This window comes from Mandrillus leucophaeus, unplaced genomic scaffold (genome assembly GCF_000951045.1).
Source record: "Mandrillus leucophaeus isolate KB7577 unplaced genomic scaffold, Mleu.le_1.0 Scaffold552, whole genome shotgun sequence".
NCBI classification, from domain to species: domain Eukaryota; kingdom Metazoa; phylum Chordata; class Mammalia; order Primates; family Cercopithecidae; genus Mandrillus; species Mandrillus leucophaeus.
The window spans coordinates 1,303,807-1,322,980 of record NW_012105942.1 but is presented as its reverse complement, the minus strand read 5'-3'; the positions used below and the strand labels follow the sequence as shown (position 1 = coordinate 1,322,980).

The 19,174-nt window shown below is 40.8% G+C and overlaps 1 protein-coding gene across 1 annotated transcript in view; it reads right to left on the bottom strand.

Moving 5' to 3' along the window:
• The window catches only part of AKAP7 (A kinase (PRKA) anchor protein 7), a 151,722-nt gene extending 144,107 nt beyond the window's left edge, over positions 1-7,615 (bottom strand). The window contains exons 1-2 of the mRNA XM_011998025.1: positions 7,524-7,615; positions 3,685-3,816 (exon numbers count right to left, since the gene is read on the bottom strand). Coding sequence (XP_011853415.1) covers positions 3,685-3,816; positions 7,524-7,542 — 151 coding nt within the window. The 5' untranslated portion in view covers positions 7,543-7,615. The remainder of the gene's footprint in view (positions 1-3,684; positions 3,817-7,523) is intronic.
• Between the last annotated feature and the right edge of the window lie 11,559 nt (positions 7,616-19,174).

The following is a 19,174-nucleotide window of genomic DNA, read 5'->3' as shown; positions in this document are numbered from 1 at the left end:
AAGAATTTTACTATTTGTTCCTTAGTGTTTTAGTAAATGCTATCATAAAAATGAGAGAGTAAGTTGTCCCCAGATAACTAAGTGGTATGTTTCAAAGGTTTTATAAATAACATTTATTAATTATTTTACATTTTTAACTTCTTTCTTGCATACATTATCTCTTTTTAGCCATAAAGCAACACTATGAGATAAACAGGAGGGAATTTTTATCCACACTTTAAGTGTCAAAGGTCCAAGTAGACAATGAAGTAACCAAAATTTAAAACACAAGTTTTCTGTTTTTCCCTTTGTACCACACTGCCCATGTATAAGCTGGAGCCTGGAATTTTAAATCCATCTTCCCACAAAAGTAATATAATACATGGTGGTTTGGAGTCTAGACTAATCCACAAAGACTTTTAACTCATAAAGCCTGAATTATCAAAAAGCATATATATTAGTTAAAAGTAGACTTTTGTGGACTGGCCTAAGCCCCTAATATACATAGATAACATCATTTCTTTGGTAATACACCATATCCTAGAGAGAAAAGACCCTGTTCATAATGAAGAACTGGCCATCCTTCCAATGCACATCCTCTGAAGAAACATTTGTTGCTTTCAGAGCAGGAATGAAATGCATGCCACAAACACATCCAGCCCCTTCCTTCTTTCTCGTCCCAATGGCTATTAATCTTCTTACCAGTAGAGACACAAGAATATGGTGGCTACAGAAATACTATTTGCTCTCTGGGATTCTGGAAGTATCTTGCTTTCTGTTGCTAGTAGAAGCTATGTGTTCATATACACTAGATATATGTAAGATATGTATAAATCAGATGTGCCTATAGCTGGAAGAATGAACAGACTCATCTCTTGTTCCAATCTACCTTATGCACTCCAATGGGAGTGATTCAGAGACCGGAACAAGGCTCAGAGGGAGAGGTGCAGGTGAGTAAGGTCCATGGTGGGCACACAGGGCATGGTTATTCATGATAAGTCTTCTTTATTTACATCCAAATTAGAGAAAGTAGTGAAATCAGAAAGAAGTGATTGAATTTTTAAAATATATTCATTTAATTTGCTCAACAAGTAGGAAATTAAGAGGAAAACATTAAATCCTTGCTATTCTCACTTTTTTTTTTTTTTTTTTTTGAGATGGAGTCTCACTCTGTCGCCCAGACTGGAGCCCAGTGGCTCGATCTCAGCTCACTGCAAGCTCCGCCTCCTGGGTTCATGCCATTCTCCTGCCTCAGTCTCCCAAGTAGCTAGGACTACAGGTGCCCGCCACCACATCCGACTAATTTTTTGTATTTTTAGTAGAGACGAGGTTTCACCATGTTAGCCAGGATGGTCTCAATCTCCTAACCTTGTGACCCACCCGCCTCGGTCTCCCAAAGTGCTGGGATTACAGGCATAAGCCACCGTGCCTGGACACTATTCTCACTTTTTCTAAGAGTATCTTCCACTTAACAGGTATGTAAATTATTCAGTGAAGATTTCCCCAACAGCTGTCAAACTCACAAACATGGTTCTTCTCTACAGGGCAGTTGCAAAGGAAAAGATAGGAAACACCTCTTCCCAATTCCTTTTCCCCTTGGATTATGGAATGGGAAAGACTGCTTAATAAAGTACCAGAGACCTAATATGTTTTAAGTATCACCCCTCCCCAAAATACAAGTCAGGTTCACTGCCTCCAGAAGACAGTGTGATAAAGAGTAGTGTGGTTTCTGAGACTGGCTAAGCATCAGAATCACCTGAGATGTTTAAAAAAATTTTTAAACAAAAAGATTCCCTGGTAGGAGGCAAAGGTTGAAAAAGAAGAATCTGTGCTTTTACATCGCTCTGTAGAAAATTCTGATGTTCAGATAATTTCAAGAGCCCTGGATAGTTCATACTCATCCTCCAAGCCTCTACTCTCGACAAACACCTAGGAAGACTTCCTTAACACCCTCTCCTCGCGCACCCAGGTTAGACGCCTCCCTGCACACATCCTCACGCCACGCATTTCCAGAGCAGCCTGTACGGCATTCATCTTACGAGATGATAGCTGTCAACAGACTGGCTCCCCAAAGAAGCTGGGAGCTTTTGGATGTTCAAGACTGTCATGTGTTTTAACACTCTCAATGTCCAACACAATGCCTGGCTACAAATGTCCATCAAAGAAATGACTAATAAATCAGAAACCAGATTCTGTAACTAGTTCTTTCCCACTGTGTGAATTTAATTTACTTAACTGCTCTAAGTCAGTTTTCTTTTCTCAAAATGAAGAGACTAAAGCAGATGATTTCTTATGCCACAGAGCCCTAGTCATGAAGAAAGCATATCAAACCACGGCAAGGCTTTATGTAAGACTGCAAACAGCTGAATGGCACAGAGTATGTAGTCAATAAATATTTGAATATATTGATGCTTTTCCTTATTTTCCTCCCCACAAGTAACCTGGACAATAGTCAAATCTTTAACATTTTCAGTGGAGGTAAACCCAAATATCATGGACAGTATTGTTTTTACAATGACATAAAACAGATTTTTTTAAAATTTATTTGTTTTACTAAAATAAAGATGGGGGTCTCGCTATGTTGACCAAGCTAGTCTCAAACTCCTGGCCTCAAGTGATCCTCCCATCTCAGCCTCCCAAAGTGTTAAAAATATAGGCATGAGCCACCGCATCTGGCCAAAACACATATTTGGATATTTATGTAATTCCAGCAGTATTTCAATCAAGTAAGCACTGTTGCTCTAAAGTTTGTGAATGAAACTCTCAAGGACTGAATCAATCCAATCCATGAATATTTAATTAAAAGTTGACCTATTCTCAATATTAGCCTGTTGAGCTCCGTTGGGGCAGTGATAATTCCCATCTCGTTCACTGATGGACCCTCCCAATGCCTACCAAAGTGCTTAGAGGATACCAAACAGCTAGTAAACATGTGTTAGATAAATGGGTACTGCTGAAATCAACAGTGGCTCCACAATAATCAAGGGCATTATCTAGCCCATTATTTTCAGAAGTAGCTTATAAACTAAAGAATGAGCTGGCTCAACATTTTGTGAGACATATCAATATTATCTGTGATTATTTTATCACAGATTATTATTATACATGAATATAATAATATATTATTATACCAATAGATATATTATCTATATTATAATATTATATATAGAGTAATATATATTATATAATATAATATATAAGATTATAATAATATCTATTTAAAAACTATTAAATAAAAACAAAACAAAACTTGGCCAGACACAATCATTCACATCTGTAATTCCAGCACTTTTGGAGGCCAAGGCAGGAGGATGGCTTGAGCCCAGGACTTTGAGACCAGTCTGGGCAACATGGCAAGACCCTATCTCTACAAAAAAAAAAAAAAAGTAGCCAGTCATGGTGGCACACATGGCTGTGGTCCCAGCTACCTCCCACCAGGAAGTTTGAGGTGGGAGGATTGCTTGAGACTAGGAGGTCAAGACTGCAGTGAACTGTGATCACATCACTGCACTCCAGCCTGGATGACAGAGTGAGACCGTGTCTCAAAAAACTAGAATAAATAAATGAAATGAAATCAAAATTAAAATTCAAAAACATAAGTACTAAAAGTGAAATAACTTACAAAGAAAAAAATATATAATATATATACAACTAAATTTACTACTCATTGCTTTTAAATACATGTTTACTTAATAAAGTACTTACTTCTACAGTCATCCTGAATATCTACAGTAGCAAATGGCATGTCTACCAGAGAATCCATAGTATTGGCTTCAAATTCCTCTGACATTTTCTTTTTTCTTGATTCATTTTCACACTCATTGGAATTAATTTCTCCTTTAACATTTCACAAACAGAAAAAAAGGATTATTTAACTTGTTATTTTTTAAACTTATATCCTAAATGAAAATAATTCAGCTAACTGAATTCAATATAAATTAACAGCTGTTAAGAAAGTACCACTTGTGTTCAAATATATCATAGTTATAAACATTTATACCACATTATATATTTTTGTACACACTTATAAAGCTTTAATCATTTTTTAAAACACCGTATTCAATGTATGATTAGATGAAAACTGAGTCAATCAGTAATCCTCAAGATCTTTTATAGCTATATTTTAACTGTAAAACTACATATTTTTTCACATATCTTTTAAAACAACCAACAAGGTTTTGTCAGTCATTCTCATTCTTATTTTTAGCAATATCACTTATATGCTCTTATTTGTACAAGTTCTGGTCTATAATTTTTTCTTCAATAAAGACTTTCAAGTTGTTTCTCTCCATCTTGACATTTAACACGGGAAATTTAGTTTAAAATGCATGGTTCTAAGTAATGCTTTTCTGAAAATTCAATTATTAAGAAGCAAATGATCTTACAGTTTCCCTAACTCCTCTCCCATGGTCATGTACTAACTTTAAAGCCATATTTCCTATTTAGTCTTTTTTTCGTTTTGTTTTCTTGCTATGAGTAGAACAATCTTATACCTTGGGTGGAGGTAAGAGAAAGAAGGTGTATGTTTAAATTGATAAAGTTAATTGCTACATTTATCAGATGGTAGTCTCCCCAGTGCCATTATAATCCGTGCCTTTATTGACAGACACAAATGCTGTCTGAACTAATAAGATTGAACAGATCCTGGAATACTAATATAATTTTTACTCTAGATATTTACTAAAGATTAATTTACCACTCAAGATATTAAAGAAGTCCTTTAATTCATTGTCTTGTAATACTCTATTTTGAGATATAATATCTGTAAAACATATTCCATTAAGAATATGGCTTACAACATAGCTATGATGATAGGCCATAGTTAACATACATGCCAGAAAACATAAAATTTTATTGCAATTTGATTAATCTCTACTATTGTTCACACACTCACACCCCTGTTGTATTAGTCCATTCGCATTGCTATAAAGGAATACCTGAGGCTGGGTAATTTCTAAACAAAAGAGGTTTATTTGGCTCCTAGTTCTGCAGGCTGCACACAAAGCACAGTGCCAGCATCTGCTTTAGTGAGGGCCTCCAGAAGCTTAAGATCGTGGTGCAAGGCAAAGGGAAGCCAACGTGTCACATGTCAAGAAAAAGAGCAAAACAGAGAGGCAGAGATGCTAGCCTCTTTTAAGCAACCAGATCTCACATGAACTCATTACCACAGAGAGAGCACTAAGGCATTCATGAGAGATCTGCCCCCATGACCCAAACACCTCCCACCAAGCCCCACCTCCAACATTGCGGATTACATCTCAACATGGGATTTGGAGGAGACAGACATAAAAACTATTATCATTCTGCCCCTGGCCACCTAAATCTCACTGCAAAATAAAATCATCTCTTCCCAATAGTCCGCCAAGGTCAACTCATTCCAGCATTAACTCAAAAGTCCAAAGTCTCATTTGAGACTCAAGGTAAGTTTCTTCCACCTATGTGGCCAAGGTTAAACAGTATAAACTGCTTGTAAATGCTGACAACTATGCTGAATACATTCATATGTTTCTCATTTCTGCTATTCAAACGTTTCAAAATTGAATATTACCTTTCTAAGAAAAACAATACATACATTTTAAGTACATTATAAAACCATACCTTTAAATATATGCTAATATTAAAATATAGGTGAAGCAAATGACTTCATCAAAAATAGGCCAACAGGGCCGGGCAAGGTGGCTCACGCCTGTAATCCCAGCACTTCGGGAGGCCAAGGCAGGCAGATCATGAGGTCAGGAGATACAGACCATCATGGCTAACGCGGTGAAACCCCATCTCTACTAAAAATACAAAAAAATTAGCCAGGCGTGGTGGCACACACCTATAGTTCCAGCTACTCAGGAGGCTGAGGCAGAGGAATTGCTTGAACCCGGGAGGCGCAGGTTGCAGTGAGCCAAGATTGTGCCACTGCACTCCAGCCTGAGCGACAGAGCGAGGCTCTGTCTCAAAAAAAAAAAAGAGAGTGTAAACAGGGTATGGACAGTCGCCCACTGTCACACAAAATGCAAGTTTCCTACCTGGATAATAAATGACTACTCAATTTTGCTAAGTAAGTCTCTCATCACTCAACTAGGTAAATAGTAAATTTATCCCAGCTGAGCAAGTTGCCTCACACCTGTAATCCCAGCACTCTGAGAGGACTGCTTGAGCCCAGGAGTTCAAGCCTGGGTGACATGGCAAGATCCCGTCTCTACAAAAAAAAAAAAAAAAAATACAAAAATTAGTTAGGCATGTTGGCACGGACCTTGCAGTCCCCGCTACTTGGGGAGGCTGAAACAGGAAGTTGGCATGATTCCAGCAGATCCAGGCTGCAGTGAGCCATGATCGCGCCAGTGCACTTCAACCTGAGCAACAGAGCAAGACCCTGTCTCTAAATAAAAAAACAAATAAATAAGTTTATTCCTAAGAACAACTGGAAAGGGCCAAAGGCATCCATTCTAGTCCTGGCTTAGCTACTAAAAATAGTATTAACATCTTACACGTTAGTAAATGTTGACTGCTGCGTAGAAATCAACAAGTTACCTGACCTCCAGGCTTTCCTTTCCTCCTCATAAAAAGGGAACAAAAGTACAATCCAAATTATTGGGGAGAAATGGACAAAATAAGTTAATAATGTCCGAAAATGGATGAAAGGAGGAAGTAACCTCCACAAACATCTTAAACTTTATATGAGTATGGAAAATATACAGATATGCTAACAGGATCCTGAATTGCAAGGCCACAGCACTTAAGGAACTGGAGTATGGCTCTTTTCTCCTTAACAATTTCCATTCCCATGCGTTTCCTAATTGCAAAAACTCACTGTCATCACTCCATTCACTTAACAATTGTAAACATATTTACATGAGTTAACTGCTATTTATATAGCACACTTTAACGTTTTTATGCTTTTTATACTCTTGTATGAGTTTATCCTATGAAAACCTTGCAGAGGAGCACCTTTTCTCTAATTGGGTTGCGGTCCCTTTTACCGAAAGTCCAACCCCTAACATGCTCCACTCACAAAGTTCAATTCACAACAAACGCTGACCCAAACTGGAATTTCATCCCGGGCGCTAGTATAGACTTGGCGCCAGTTTTAAAATTGGTCATGTCCAAACCTGGCAGAAAATCCTAAATGAGACAGTATGGTGGTTCAGGTGCTTAATATTTGTGATATAAGATACAATCGAGATTTTACTAGGTTTTGTTTACATTTACCCACATCGACACCGTCGAAAGCAATGTGTATTGGCATTAAGTTTGTGCAAAGGGTCACAGGATGAGAAAGGGAAAAAGAAAAGTGAAACTCGGGGATGGGCTCATACCCCCGCCTCCTGTCGGACCCACAATGCGTGCATTAAAACGCTTCGCTACAGGCAACACCGATGTACACTCGGTTGCACCGGGCTCCTCGGTGCTACCCTGAGTCCTTTCTGGAAGGAGGGAGACTCGGAGCAGGGCCGGCGCGGGTCAGGCCCTCCCAGAGATCGAGCGCAGAGCGGGTCTAAGCCCCCGCGGCTCCTGTCGCCCCCGCCCCGGCCCGCTGGACAGCCAGGTCTCACCCGCTTCGGCGCGCTCCATGGTCGCGGCGCATGGGGGCGGCGCGTATGGGCTGGCGGCAGCGGCGGTGGCGGGCCGCAAACAGGGGCTGGAGGAGAGGTTGAGGCCAGGGCGGGGCCCGGGGCCCGAGGGTAGTGCGCTGGGCCGGGGCGGGGTCCAGCAACAGGCGGCGTGGGCCCGGGCAGCGGAGGCCAGGCCTGCGGAAGCGCGGAGCTTCCCAAGCCGCAGCCCCCGCGGCAGCAGCAGCAGCAGCCGCAGCGCCGGCATGTCAGGCCAGACGCCGGAACCAACCGGAAGGGACCGACCCGAGTCGCCGGCGGTACCCGGATTCGAGCGAGAGGCGCGGCCGCTCTCGGGCAGGGCGGGGGAAACTAAGGCCGGCGACTGCGGCGTCACGGCAGCCCAGGTCGTCTCGACTCTGCAATGCAACGCTGGGTCCTGCCTGCCTTCCGAGCCCCGCGGCCTCCGACGGCCTTATAAGCCCTCATTTATATCCCGTGGCGCAGCCTTTCCTGTCCCACGCTTTCAGGGGCGAGATTGGGACTAGGATGAAAGAATTCTCTGGCCCGGTGTCTTTTGAAAACCCATGTACTTAGTTTTGCAATCAGGGTTCTGATTGCAGAATATTTGGGAATAGCGAAATGTACAAGAATGAGACCTTGTAATTCTGTATAATAAGATACTTTATTTACCTTACCTTTAAAAAATACAAATTGTGACAAAGTCTCTAATTTTTAACAATGATGTTATGTTTAGACATTAAGAGGAAACCAGTTGCTGGTTTTTGTAGTGTAAGGTACTGCTGTGAGTAAACTGGGAGAAAAAGCAATTTACTTAGTTTAAAAAAAAATAAAAACCTTTCACTTGAAACAGAATGCTATTGGGATTGGTTTTAGTGCAAAGAAACCAGGGGACAAAAACATTAGGTGCATCCGTCCACATATTAGCACTTTTCGTGAGTAATAACGCTTCGCTTATGTTGAATGCATCCTAGAATAGGGATGGAAGAAAAGACCCCTACACAGCCACAACAGCTGGCGTAAAGGCTGCACACTAGAAGTCAGCAAACTAGTTACTCTGATTTTCAAATAATTTTAACACGTTGAGTATCTGATGCCCATTTATGGGCTGGTAGAAAAGTACAACCAGTTCCCCTAGTATTTATTTAATGCCTGAGCTCTGTGCTGAGAATGTGCAGGTAAGACAGGTCTTTTACTTATGGAGCTGATCATGTAATAGTGAGAGGTGACAACGTGCTAGCAGCCCTCGCGCTCTCGGCACCTTCTTGGCCTCGGGGTCCACCCTGGCGGCACTTGAGGAGCCCTTCAGCCCACCACTGCACTGTGGGAGCCCCTCTCTGGGCTGGCCAAGGCCTGAGCCAGCTCCCTCTGCTTGTGGGGAGGTGTGGAGGGACAGGCGCAGGCTGGAACCGGGGCTGCGTGCTGCGTTCATGGGCCCGCGTGAGTTCCGGGCAGGGTAGACTCCAGGATCCCGCACTCAGAGGAGCCGGCTGGCTGCCGACCCCGGGCATTGAGGGGCTTAGCACCCGGGCCAGCAGCTGCCTAAGGTGTGCAGGGTCCCCCAGCATTGCCAGTCCCCCCACGCCACACTCTAATTCTCGCCAGGCCTCAGCCACCTCCCCACAGGGCAGGGCTCAGGGCCTGCAGCCCGTCATGCCTGAGCCCCTACCACACGGCCCAAGCCTCCCCTATGGGTGCCACCCTTGCTCCTGGGGTGCAGTCCCATCAACTGCAGAAGGGCTGAGGAATGCAGGCATATGTCTAGCTAAAGGATTATAAACGCACCAATCAGCACTCTGTGTCTAGCTCAAGATCTGTAAACGCACCAATCAGTGCTCTGTGTCTAGCTAATCTAGTGAGGACTTGGAGAACTTTGGTGTCCAGCTAAAGGATTGTAAATGCACCAATCAGCACTCTGTATCTAGCCCAGGGATTTTTAAACGCACCAATCAGCACTCTGTAAAATGTCAGCAGGATGTGGGTGGGGCAAGATAAGGGAATAAAAGCCGGCTGCCCCAACCAGCAGAGCAACCTGCTCGGGTCCCCTTACATTCTGCGGAACCTTTGTTCTTTTGCTCTTTGCAATAAATCTTGTTACTGCTCACTCGGGTTCCTGCGGTCTTTATGAGCAGGAACATTCACCTCGTGTAAGGGTCTGCAGCTTCACTCCTGAAGCCAGTGAGACCAAGAACCCACCAGAAGGAAGAAACTCTGGACACATCTGAACATCTGAAGGAACAAACTCCGGACACGCCATCTTTAAGAACTGTTAACACGCACGGTGAAGGTCTGCAGCTTCACTCCTGAAGCCAGCGAGACCATGAACCCACTGGAAGGAATGAACGACTGCAGATGCGCCCCCTTTAAGAACTGTAACACTCACCGTGAAGGTCTGCAGCTTCAACCCTGAAGTCAGCGAGACCACAAACCCACCAGAAGGAAGAAACTCCAGACGCATCTGAACATCTGAAGGAACAAACTCCGGACCCGCCATCTTTAAGAACTGTTAACACTCACTGTGAGGGTCTGCAGCTTCATTCTTGAAGTCAGCGAGACCAAGAACCCACCAATTCCGGACGCTATCGCAGAGAAAGAAACATAAGTAACTGCAGAAATAAAAGCTGCAAAAATGTGATCCACATTCATAGTGAAGAGGATGAGGATATGCCACCCCAAATATGCCACTTCAGCATAAGGATTAATCTTGAACTGAAAAGAGTTCAGAAACTAAATACTCAGGAACAACTCTGACCTCCCCCTTTCTGCCGAAAAGCAGGACATAAATTTCCCTTTGTAAAGGTGACATAAATTTTTATTTTTAAAGCTTTACTGGGCCAGGCCAGATGGCTCATGCCTGTAATCCCAAGACTGTGGGAGGTCGAGGCTAGTGGATCACTTGAGTCCAGGAGTTTGAAACCACCCTGGGCAACATAGCAAAACCCCGTCTCTACCAAAAATACAAAAATTAACCAGACGTGGTGACCCACATCTGTAATCCCAGCTACTCCAGAGGCTGAGGTGGGAGAATTGCTTGAGCCCAGGAGGTGGAGGTTGCAGTGAGCTGAGATGATGCCACTGTACTCCAGCATGAACAGTAGAGCCAGATCCTGTCTCAAACAAAGAAACAAAAAAGCTTTACCACTCACCCATATCAGAAAGAGGAGAATGAGTCTTACCTGAATAACAAACCCATACATTTTCTGGTAAGCTTCCCATACCACAAATAGGCTAAGCCCCCTTTTCCTTTGTCTAGCCTCTTCACACTTTATCATCGTTAAAGTGATATAGAAGCCCCCAGTTCTAACTGTCTCTTTGGGCTTTTAGTTCTTTCCTGTGAAGCATCTATGTGCGTGTGCAGTAATCCTTTTGTCCTCTTAATTTGTCTTTTGCCAATTTAATTCACACAGTCCAACCTACTGAACTAAATGGACAGGAGAAAGATTTTTCTGCCCCTGCGGTGTGTTCCAAGAGATACATGGAAGTTAATTATCTTACCTCAGCAGAGGTATCAGCCCAAATGCCACATATGTTTCACCACCAGTATTATGAATATAGAGTCTTACCAACACCTCCCATGTGGAGGAACATTTGAATTACCCAAGTCTGAAAAAGGAATTTTTCACAGAACTTTTAGAAATAACAGGGAGAAAGAGAAGTACAAGGTGAACCTTGGACATCTTCTTGTGCCAAAAAGCAAAGACAAATGGGGACTATCAAAAACACAAGAACGAGCTGGAAACATCTTTCTTTGAGCAAATGGGAGATAATCTGACATCGTAGAAGGATAACAACTGATTATAATAACATACTTGAGTACAAAATCTATACACCCATAATGATATTCAAAAAAATGAGGAAGAAAAACTAGTAGGCCACCATTAGAGGTGACAAGTACACAATTTCTTAGTCTCCTTACTCTAAAAATTAAAGGGAAAGAAACATTTACCATGACTTTTTAGAAGCAGTAGTATGGGAAAGCTGCTTTGCACAGAAGAATATTTAATAATAAATATAGGAAACAAAATAATTGTAAAATTACCATTTTGCCCCCACAACTGATAACTGATTGATGCGAAGATCATCAATATATTCTAAAACCATTACATGAAAGGTTAATGTGGACCGAGATATTTATAAGTTGCCAAAATACTACCCCCCACAAAATACCTGGTAATTGCTCAGGCGAGAACGTATTTTTACTCCATGTAAATAAACCTGGTTGTCACCACCTTTATCGTGGTTAGTAGACAACCTGTGAAAGCTCCTGTGAAAGCTGTAGCATCACGGCAAGGTAGTCTTGCCATAGATGTTTCACCTGAAGCTGCTAAGGCTTTAAATATAATTTTCAGATTTCCAGAAATACAGGAGCTTGAGGAACAAGTAAAATAACATGATGAAGAAAGAATCAGACCAATCCAGAATGTGTGACATTCTAGAAAATAATTGGCTCAGGCTTTTCAAAATCTCAGTGGTGGAGTTGTGGTACAGGAACAGTGTGGTAGCTTAAAACTAAACCCTTCAATCCAGTTGTTTTGGCAGTGTGCCAGTGTATATTGTCCTCTGGGGAGAAAAGGGCTGTGTACTAATAGTCAGGGATGAATGGGCAGAACATACCGAGGGGGAGGGAAGTGTGGACCAGAGGATCCATGCCCTCATGAATCATGCTGCTGAAGAGGCTGAACCTTCGCTAAAGCATTGGGCAACCTGGTTCTTTTTTGCTGTCATAAAACAAATTAATATCCTAGTGTCTGTTGTAGTCCCTTCTTTGTGTCCACTTGTTCTCATTATTTAGCTCCCGCTTATAAGTGAGAACATGCAGTATTTGGTTTTCTGTCCCTGTGTTAGTTTGCTAAGGATAATGGCCTCCAGCTCCATTCGTATTCCTGCACAGGACATGATTTCATTCATTTTTATGATTGCATAGTATTCCATGGTGTGTATGTACTATATTTTCTTTATGCAGTCTACTGTTAACGGACATTTAGGGTGATTCTATGTCTTTGCTATTGTGAATAGTGCTGCAATGAATATATTTGTGTGCATGTCTTTCTGGTAGAATGAAAATCTATTACTTTAAGTATTTTGTCATATATACTGAAAACATTTCCCCTAATTTGTTATCTGTATTTTAATTCATATATAGAAGTTTATAATGTGCAGAATTTGAAAATTGTTATACAGTCTTATGTATAATTAATTTTCCTTAGTTGTTTTATTTCTTTGCTTTAATGATTTAAATGTTTTCCTTTCATTCCCTTTCATTTAAATGTTTCCTTTCCTCTACAGATTGTTTATAGTGGTTTCTACTTCTTTATTTCTTTAATATTTAATTGCTTAATGAATCTGGAACTTATTTGGTTGCATCTCATGAGATAGGAACTTTATTTTTTCTCTAAAGAAACCAAATGTCCAAGTGCCATCATGACATACAATCTATGATCAACTTCAAGGTCTGGGAGCAGATGCCGTGGCTTACGCCTGTAATGCCAGCACTTTGGGAGGCCAAGGTGGGCAGATCACTTGAGGTCAGGAGTTAGAGAGAAGCCTGGTCAATATCTCTACTAAAAATACAAAATATTAACCGGTCATGGTAGCATATGCCTGTAATCCCAGCTACTCAGGAGGCTAAGGCAGGAAAATCGCTTGAATCCAGGAGGCAGAAGTTACAGTGAGCTGAGATTGTGCCACTGCACTCCAGCTTCGGAGATGGAGCTAGACTCTGTCTCAAAAAACAAAAAACAAAACAGAACAAAACAAAACAGAAGAACTTCCAGGTCTGTTCTCCACACAAATCTACCTACCCTGTCTCTTTTTCTGAGGTCATATTCTTGATCAGTCATTCTCACAAACTAAACTATGCTCATGTACTAAGTCCCAGTGAATTCTTTTGGCAACAATAATGGCAGGAAAACACTCTGCACACCTGATATACATATACAGGCAGCCACTTAGCCATTAAATTGCTCTGATTTATCTTTGTTCAAACCTCATTTCTGGTCCTTGTAACCACACCATGAGCAGGGAAGGCTAATGGAGCAGCAGAGGGAGACAAGACGCATAAATATGGAGTTCCCTAGGATTCAGGTAGTGCGGCCCATTCACGCCACGAGCATTTAATTCTGAGTATATTAATATATGCTGCTTCTTTCCCCCACTTCTCGCATGAGGGCAGAGATTTTATAGTCTTCATCCAGAGTGTAGTATACAAGAGTTTCTAAATAAATGTTTATTGAGTTAGTTATTTAATGAACTTTCTAGAGATTGAACCTAATCTTAAAGAGCCAACTCTAATGGAAGCCAAGGATGGAGATTTTGGAGGCTTGAAGGCCTTGTGGCTGTTGTTTTGCCTGCTCATAAATCTAATAGTACCTGTGGACATTTACTTCTAGCATCATAAACTTGTTACAGTTGTGGATATTGACTCAGCATTTGCATCACTAATTCATTCCTCAAGCATTACCCATGAAATGCAGGAATATTGTAATTAGTAATTCTTGGTACCCTGCCTATTTCCAATAAAAAGAAAAAAGTAAGCAAGAAAGAAAAAACAGCCAGCACATTCAATTAGAGTATTGTCACATGTAAATAATCTGAGCAACCAAAAATAAGCCATAAATGTGTTGACCAAGGTAAATTATTATAAATGATCTCAAGCTTCAAATTTGTTCAGAAATACAACTTATTTATTAAAGTGACTACTTATTTAATAACACAATGCTAGTTGAAGAGAGGACACCTTATGGCGGACAGAACATTTTTCTAAAATCATGTCATATAGGAAATTAATCCTAATGCCACATAGCCTCCAAGTTTACTGCCAGACAGGCTATCACAGAGATCATGGAAATGAAAACTTCAAGACTAAATTAAACTGTTCACATCAACAGTTTATTAAATCAACTTAAAACACATAGTGAGAAGTGGGGGAAACAAGCAGTGTACATTAATATACTTAGGATTGGATGCTCATGGCATGAATGGGCCGCACTACTTGAATCCTGAGGAACTCCATATTCATGCATTTTGTCTCCCTCTGCTGCTTCATTAGCCTTCCCTGCTCTTGGTGTGGTTACAAGGACCAGAATTGAGGTTTGAACAAAGGGTTCCATATATTTAAGGCAGCCTAAGCCACTTGCTCTATTGGAAAGATGCAAGGACAAGTACATCTGGCCACAGGGTCCTCCTATATATGCAATGACTCATGATTATTAGGCATTTCTTGGTCATTCCGTCCCTTTTAACATGCATCTACATTTAACACATACATACATACTTTACTTACTAACCACTTATCTCTGTGTAACACATCTTAGTTCATTCATTTCATTTTTCTTCTATAACAGATCTTAATGTTCTCAAACAATATAACATGTGCATGTTATAAATCTCTAACACAATTCCCTGACTGCTTGATCTGCTGTTGTTGTACCAAACCTTTATAACTCATGTTGAATCTCAACTTGGTGTGAAAATCCTCCAGAAAGTTTGGCCTTAACTTTTGGTGTTCATTTATTTTTCCTAATAGTGACCAGCTCTGATTCTGATTAATTTCAAAGTAACAGTGAAAGGAAAATGTTGTTTACCTGTGTAGATTTTCCTCTCACTCCTAAGATCTGTACGTTTCCCACCCACTTAGATCCTTATTAAAAACTCCTTTACTTGGAATGCACCTTTTTATTCATCCTTGCTCTTCTTAATTTGAAAGAAAAAGAAAGAAAGAAAAGAAAAGAAAAGAAAAAGAAAAGAAAGAGAAAAAAAGAGAGGGAAGGAGGGAAGGAAGGAGGGAAGGAGGGAGAGAGGGAGGGAAGGAGGGAGAGAGGGAAGGAGGTAGGGAGGGAGGGAGGGAAAGAGGGAAGGAGGGAAGGAGGGAGGGAGAGAAGGAGGGAAGGAGGGAAGGAAGGAGCAAGTTTATTTGAAGGTCTCAGCCTGGGCCTATTATTAGGTAGAACAAGTGTTCTCATTCACCTTCCTTTTCCCTCACTGGAGTTTTCTGTAGCCAATTCTGCCACAAACATTGTGAATTTCCACAACAGGCAACCACAAGAAAGCACTGCCTCCCTTTTCTCCCACAGGACTTTTGCCACATATATCACAGGCAGAGTGACCAACTGTCCCGGTTTGCCCAGGACTGTTCAGTTTTAGCACTGAAAGCCCCATATCCCAGGAAATCTCTCAGATAGAGAGCCAGGAAGGGCTTGGAAGGGGAGGTAATATTTAAGACCAGATTTGAAAATGAGTGGATTAAGGACACAACACATTCCAGGGTTGTGAAGACAGGACTGTGCAGGTAGATGCTAAAGAGAGTGGGTCTACCAGTTTGGCTGGTTCGAGTGACAGAGGACTGGGAGACAAGGCTGGAAAATTAGTTTGGGACCAGATTATAGAAAGTCTTAAATGCCAGGCTAAGCAAATGGGACTTTATTACATCAGAATTGGGATTTGTTAAAGAACTCTGACCTTACAACTGACATGATGAAGGATAACTCTGGAAAGACACATCTTTCAGGTCTGTGCAGGATTTATTGGAGGGGATCGAGAATCAAAGCCCCAAGCCCAGTTAATTCACTGCAATACTACAATAATCCAAGTATAAGGAACAGAAATCTAAACAACAGTGTTGGCCTAGAAATAAAATAAAAGTGATAGAGTTAAGAATTTGCAAGACAATAGTTAGTGAAACTCAGCAATTGATAATGTGGAGAAAGAGAAAGAGTTGGCTGACACCAGCACATTAGAAGCACAGTGAATTGGGTCTTCCCAGACAAGCCTAGAACAAAAAGGATGAAAAGTGGGTGAATGGAGAGAGGAGTGAGAGCTGAGTGAGCAAGATCGCGGGCAGTGTGTGCTGGAGAGTGGGATCCTTCCCTGGATCTCAGACACCTTCAATAAAGTCAATAATTAAGTTCACCACTCTTAGTTGTGAATGATTTTGTTCTGGAAACCAAGGAGATGACTGAGGAACACAGAGCACACAAGGACGGCCATGCCTAGAGGCTGAAAGAATCCTGTGATTATAAACCCCTAAGAATTTGCAGAAATCTTAGGGAGGGGCTAGACTTTCACATGCCATCAGAATTTGAGTCCCTTTAACTGGATCTTCAGGGGTAGGAGTGACATTGAGCTAAATTCTATTTAAATGCCCAAAAGGAACCAGTAAAGAGAGAGACAGTAAAGGAAAAAAACTGGCTGGGCTCAGTGGCTCACACCTATAATCCCAGCACTTTGGGAGGCTGAGGCAGGTGGATCACTTGAGGTCGGGAGTTTGAGACCAGCCTGACCAACATGGTGAAACCCCATCTCTACTAAAAACCCCATCAGTCATCATGGTAGCATGCACCTGTAGTCCCAGCTGCTTGGGAGGCTGAGGCAGGAGAATTGCTTGAACTCAGGAAGTGGAGGTTGCAGTGAGCTGAGATCGCACCACTATACACCAGCCTGGGTGTTGAAGCGAGATTCTGTCTCAAAAAAAAAAAAACACCTGAATAATGTGGGTGAGAGGTATAGAGTCGGTCCAAATGAAGGCACTGATCTCACACAGGACGGAAGCAAGTTAAGGAAAGATGGGTCCTGGTAAGTATGTGGGCGGGTCATGATTAAGGGGGCTACTTTCTAAATATGTCAGTTTGGTTGATGGAAGTAAGTAAAGTCATTTGCTGGGAGGAGAGGAAGACACTGAGGAAGGATTCTTGGCAGCTTGGAAGTTATAGGTGTACAAGTGATCATTAAAACTATGGATGTGGATGAGGTCACCGAGAGAGGGTATATAAAGTTAGAAAATTAGAGGGCTGCAGATGGAAGACTTTCACTATCTTTGTGATAAGAATCTGAATTTTTTTGTACATTTCATCAGCTGCCTGAATTATTACATACTTAACACATTTCTTCTTTTCTGGCCAAGAATAAGAAATAAACACTGTTGAGGACATTTACATCAAGAACATTGATTCTTTTTCTTCAGTTAAAATACACGGGATCATTTACTTATTATGAGGTATATACTAGTCTGTATTATTTACTCAGAAGATAATGATGTCTTATATTGTGGATTTTGAGATAATCTCTATTTTTATACACTGAAGTAGTTAGTACTCCTGACTACATTTTGAGCAAATGCCAGATTGGCAGATTAGGCTTAACAGTTCTAATTAGGCTTCCTGAATTTGATTAGTGCTAGGGATTAGTTTCTTCTTTGATAGTTTATTTCACAAGATTTCTTAGCTCGAAACTGTGTTTTGCTGGCTATTTTTGGTATCATATACATCATATAAACCATCATTATACATTATACATTATACATAGACCATTCTCCATTGATGATTTGTTGTTGTTATTCCCTAGGAAGATTTTCTGAATACTAAAAGGAAAATGTTAAGAGCTGTATCAAATTTCACTTTCTGGGTCATCAGGGCTGTATATTACTATTTGTTGGTTTCATTATCCTCCTAATGTGCCAGAAAGTATTGATGCAGTTTATGTTCAAACTTCTCATTGTTCCTTCTAAATGTGTGTTACAATTGTTTTTTCAGGAAGATATTAACATAGATTATAGTAATAGGATATTAATATCCGGCCTAGTAGATTTTACATCTTATTCAATTTAATCATCTCATTGCTTATTTGGCATAAGTATTCCTCGTTTTTTAGTTGTGCAATTGATATTTAAAACAGGCATCACACAGGCTTACACTGGCAATGCTAATCTTATTTGCATTCCAATTAGAGTATAATTGACAATTACACTATGAGGTTTTCTTTGAATATTGTAAGAATTAGAAGATTTAAGAAGTGGAAAAAATAGAAAAAATTTAAGAGTACTAGAGAGAAATAGAATCAGAGTGGGAGGAAATTTGAGTGTATTCTCCCTTATACAGTAACATATTTCCTTACAGATGGTCATCTATTTGAATACACAGTCCACCTAAAAGCTCCTTGCCTAAATATTGTGTGGTTTCAAATGACAAGTATCTTCATTGTCTATTGATCTAGTAATATAGTGAAAGACAAAATAATTATAGTCAACCAAACTGCAAAAATCCCTTTACTATAAAGTATTAGCTACCAGGCAGGCATGGTGACTCATGCCTGTAATCCTAGCACTTTGTGGGGCCAAGGCAAGTGGATCCCTTGAGCTCAGGAGTTCGAGACCAACCTGGGCAACATGACAAATCCAATCCCTACAAAAAGTGCAAAAATTAGCCAGGCGTGGTGGTGTGCACCTGTAGTCCCAGCTACTTAGGAGGCTGAGGTGGAAGAATCACCTGAGCCCAGGGAGGTGGAGACTGCAGTGAGTTATGGTCGAGCCACTGCACTCCAGCCCAAGTGACAGAGTGAGACTTCATTTCAAAGAAAAGAAAGAAAGAAAGAAAGAATTACCCAAGGTCCTCTGATTTTTTTCATTCTTTATCACTTCAGAGTAACAGTAAATTTTATAGACATAATTTATATATATAAACAATATATAATACTGCTGTGTCACTTATAATTAATATCTTTCAAATATCTATCTCAAATAGGTATTTTATATATAGAATAATTTGTATTATATTATAATGCTTTATTGTATTAATATGCAATCATTTGTTTAACCAGTCCCCAAATCTTGATCATTTGCAGTAGAATCCACTCACAAATAT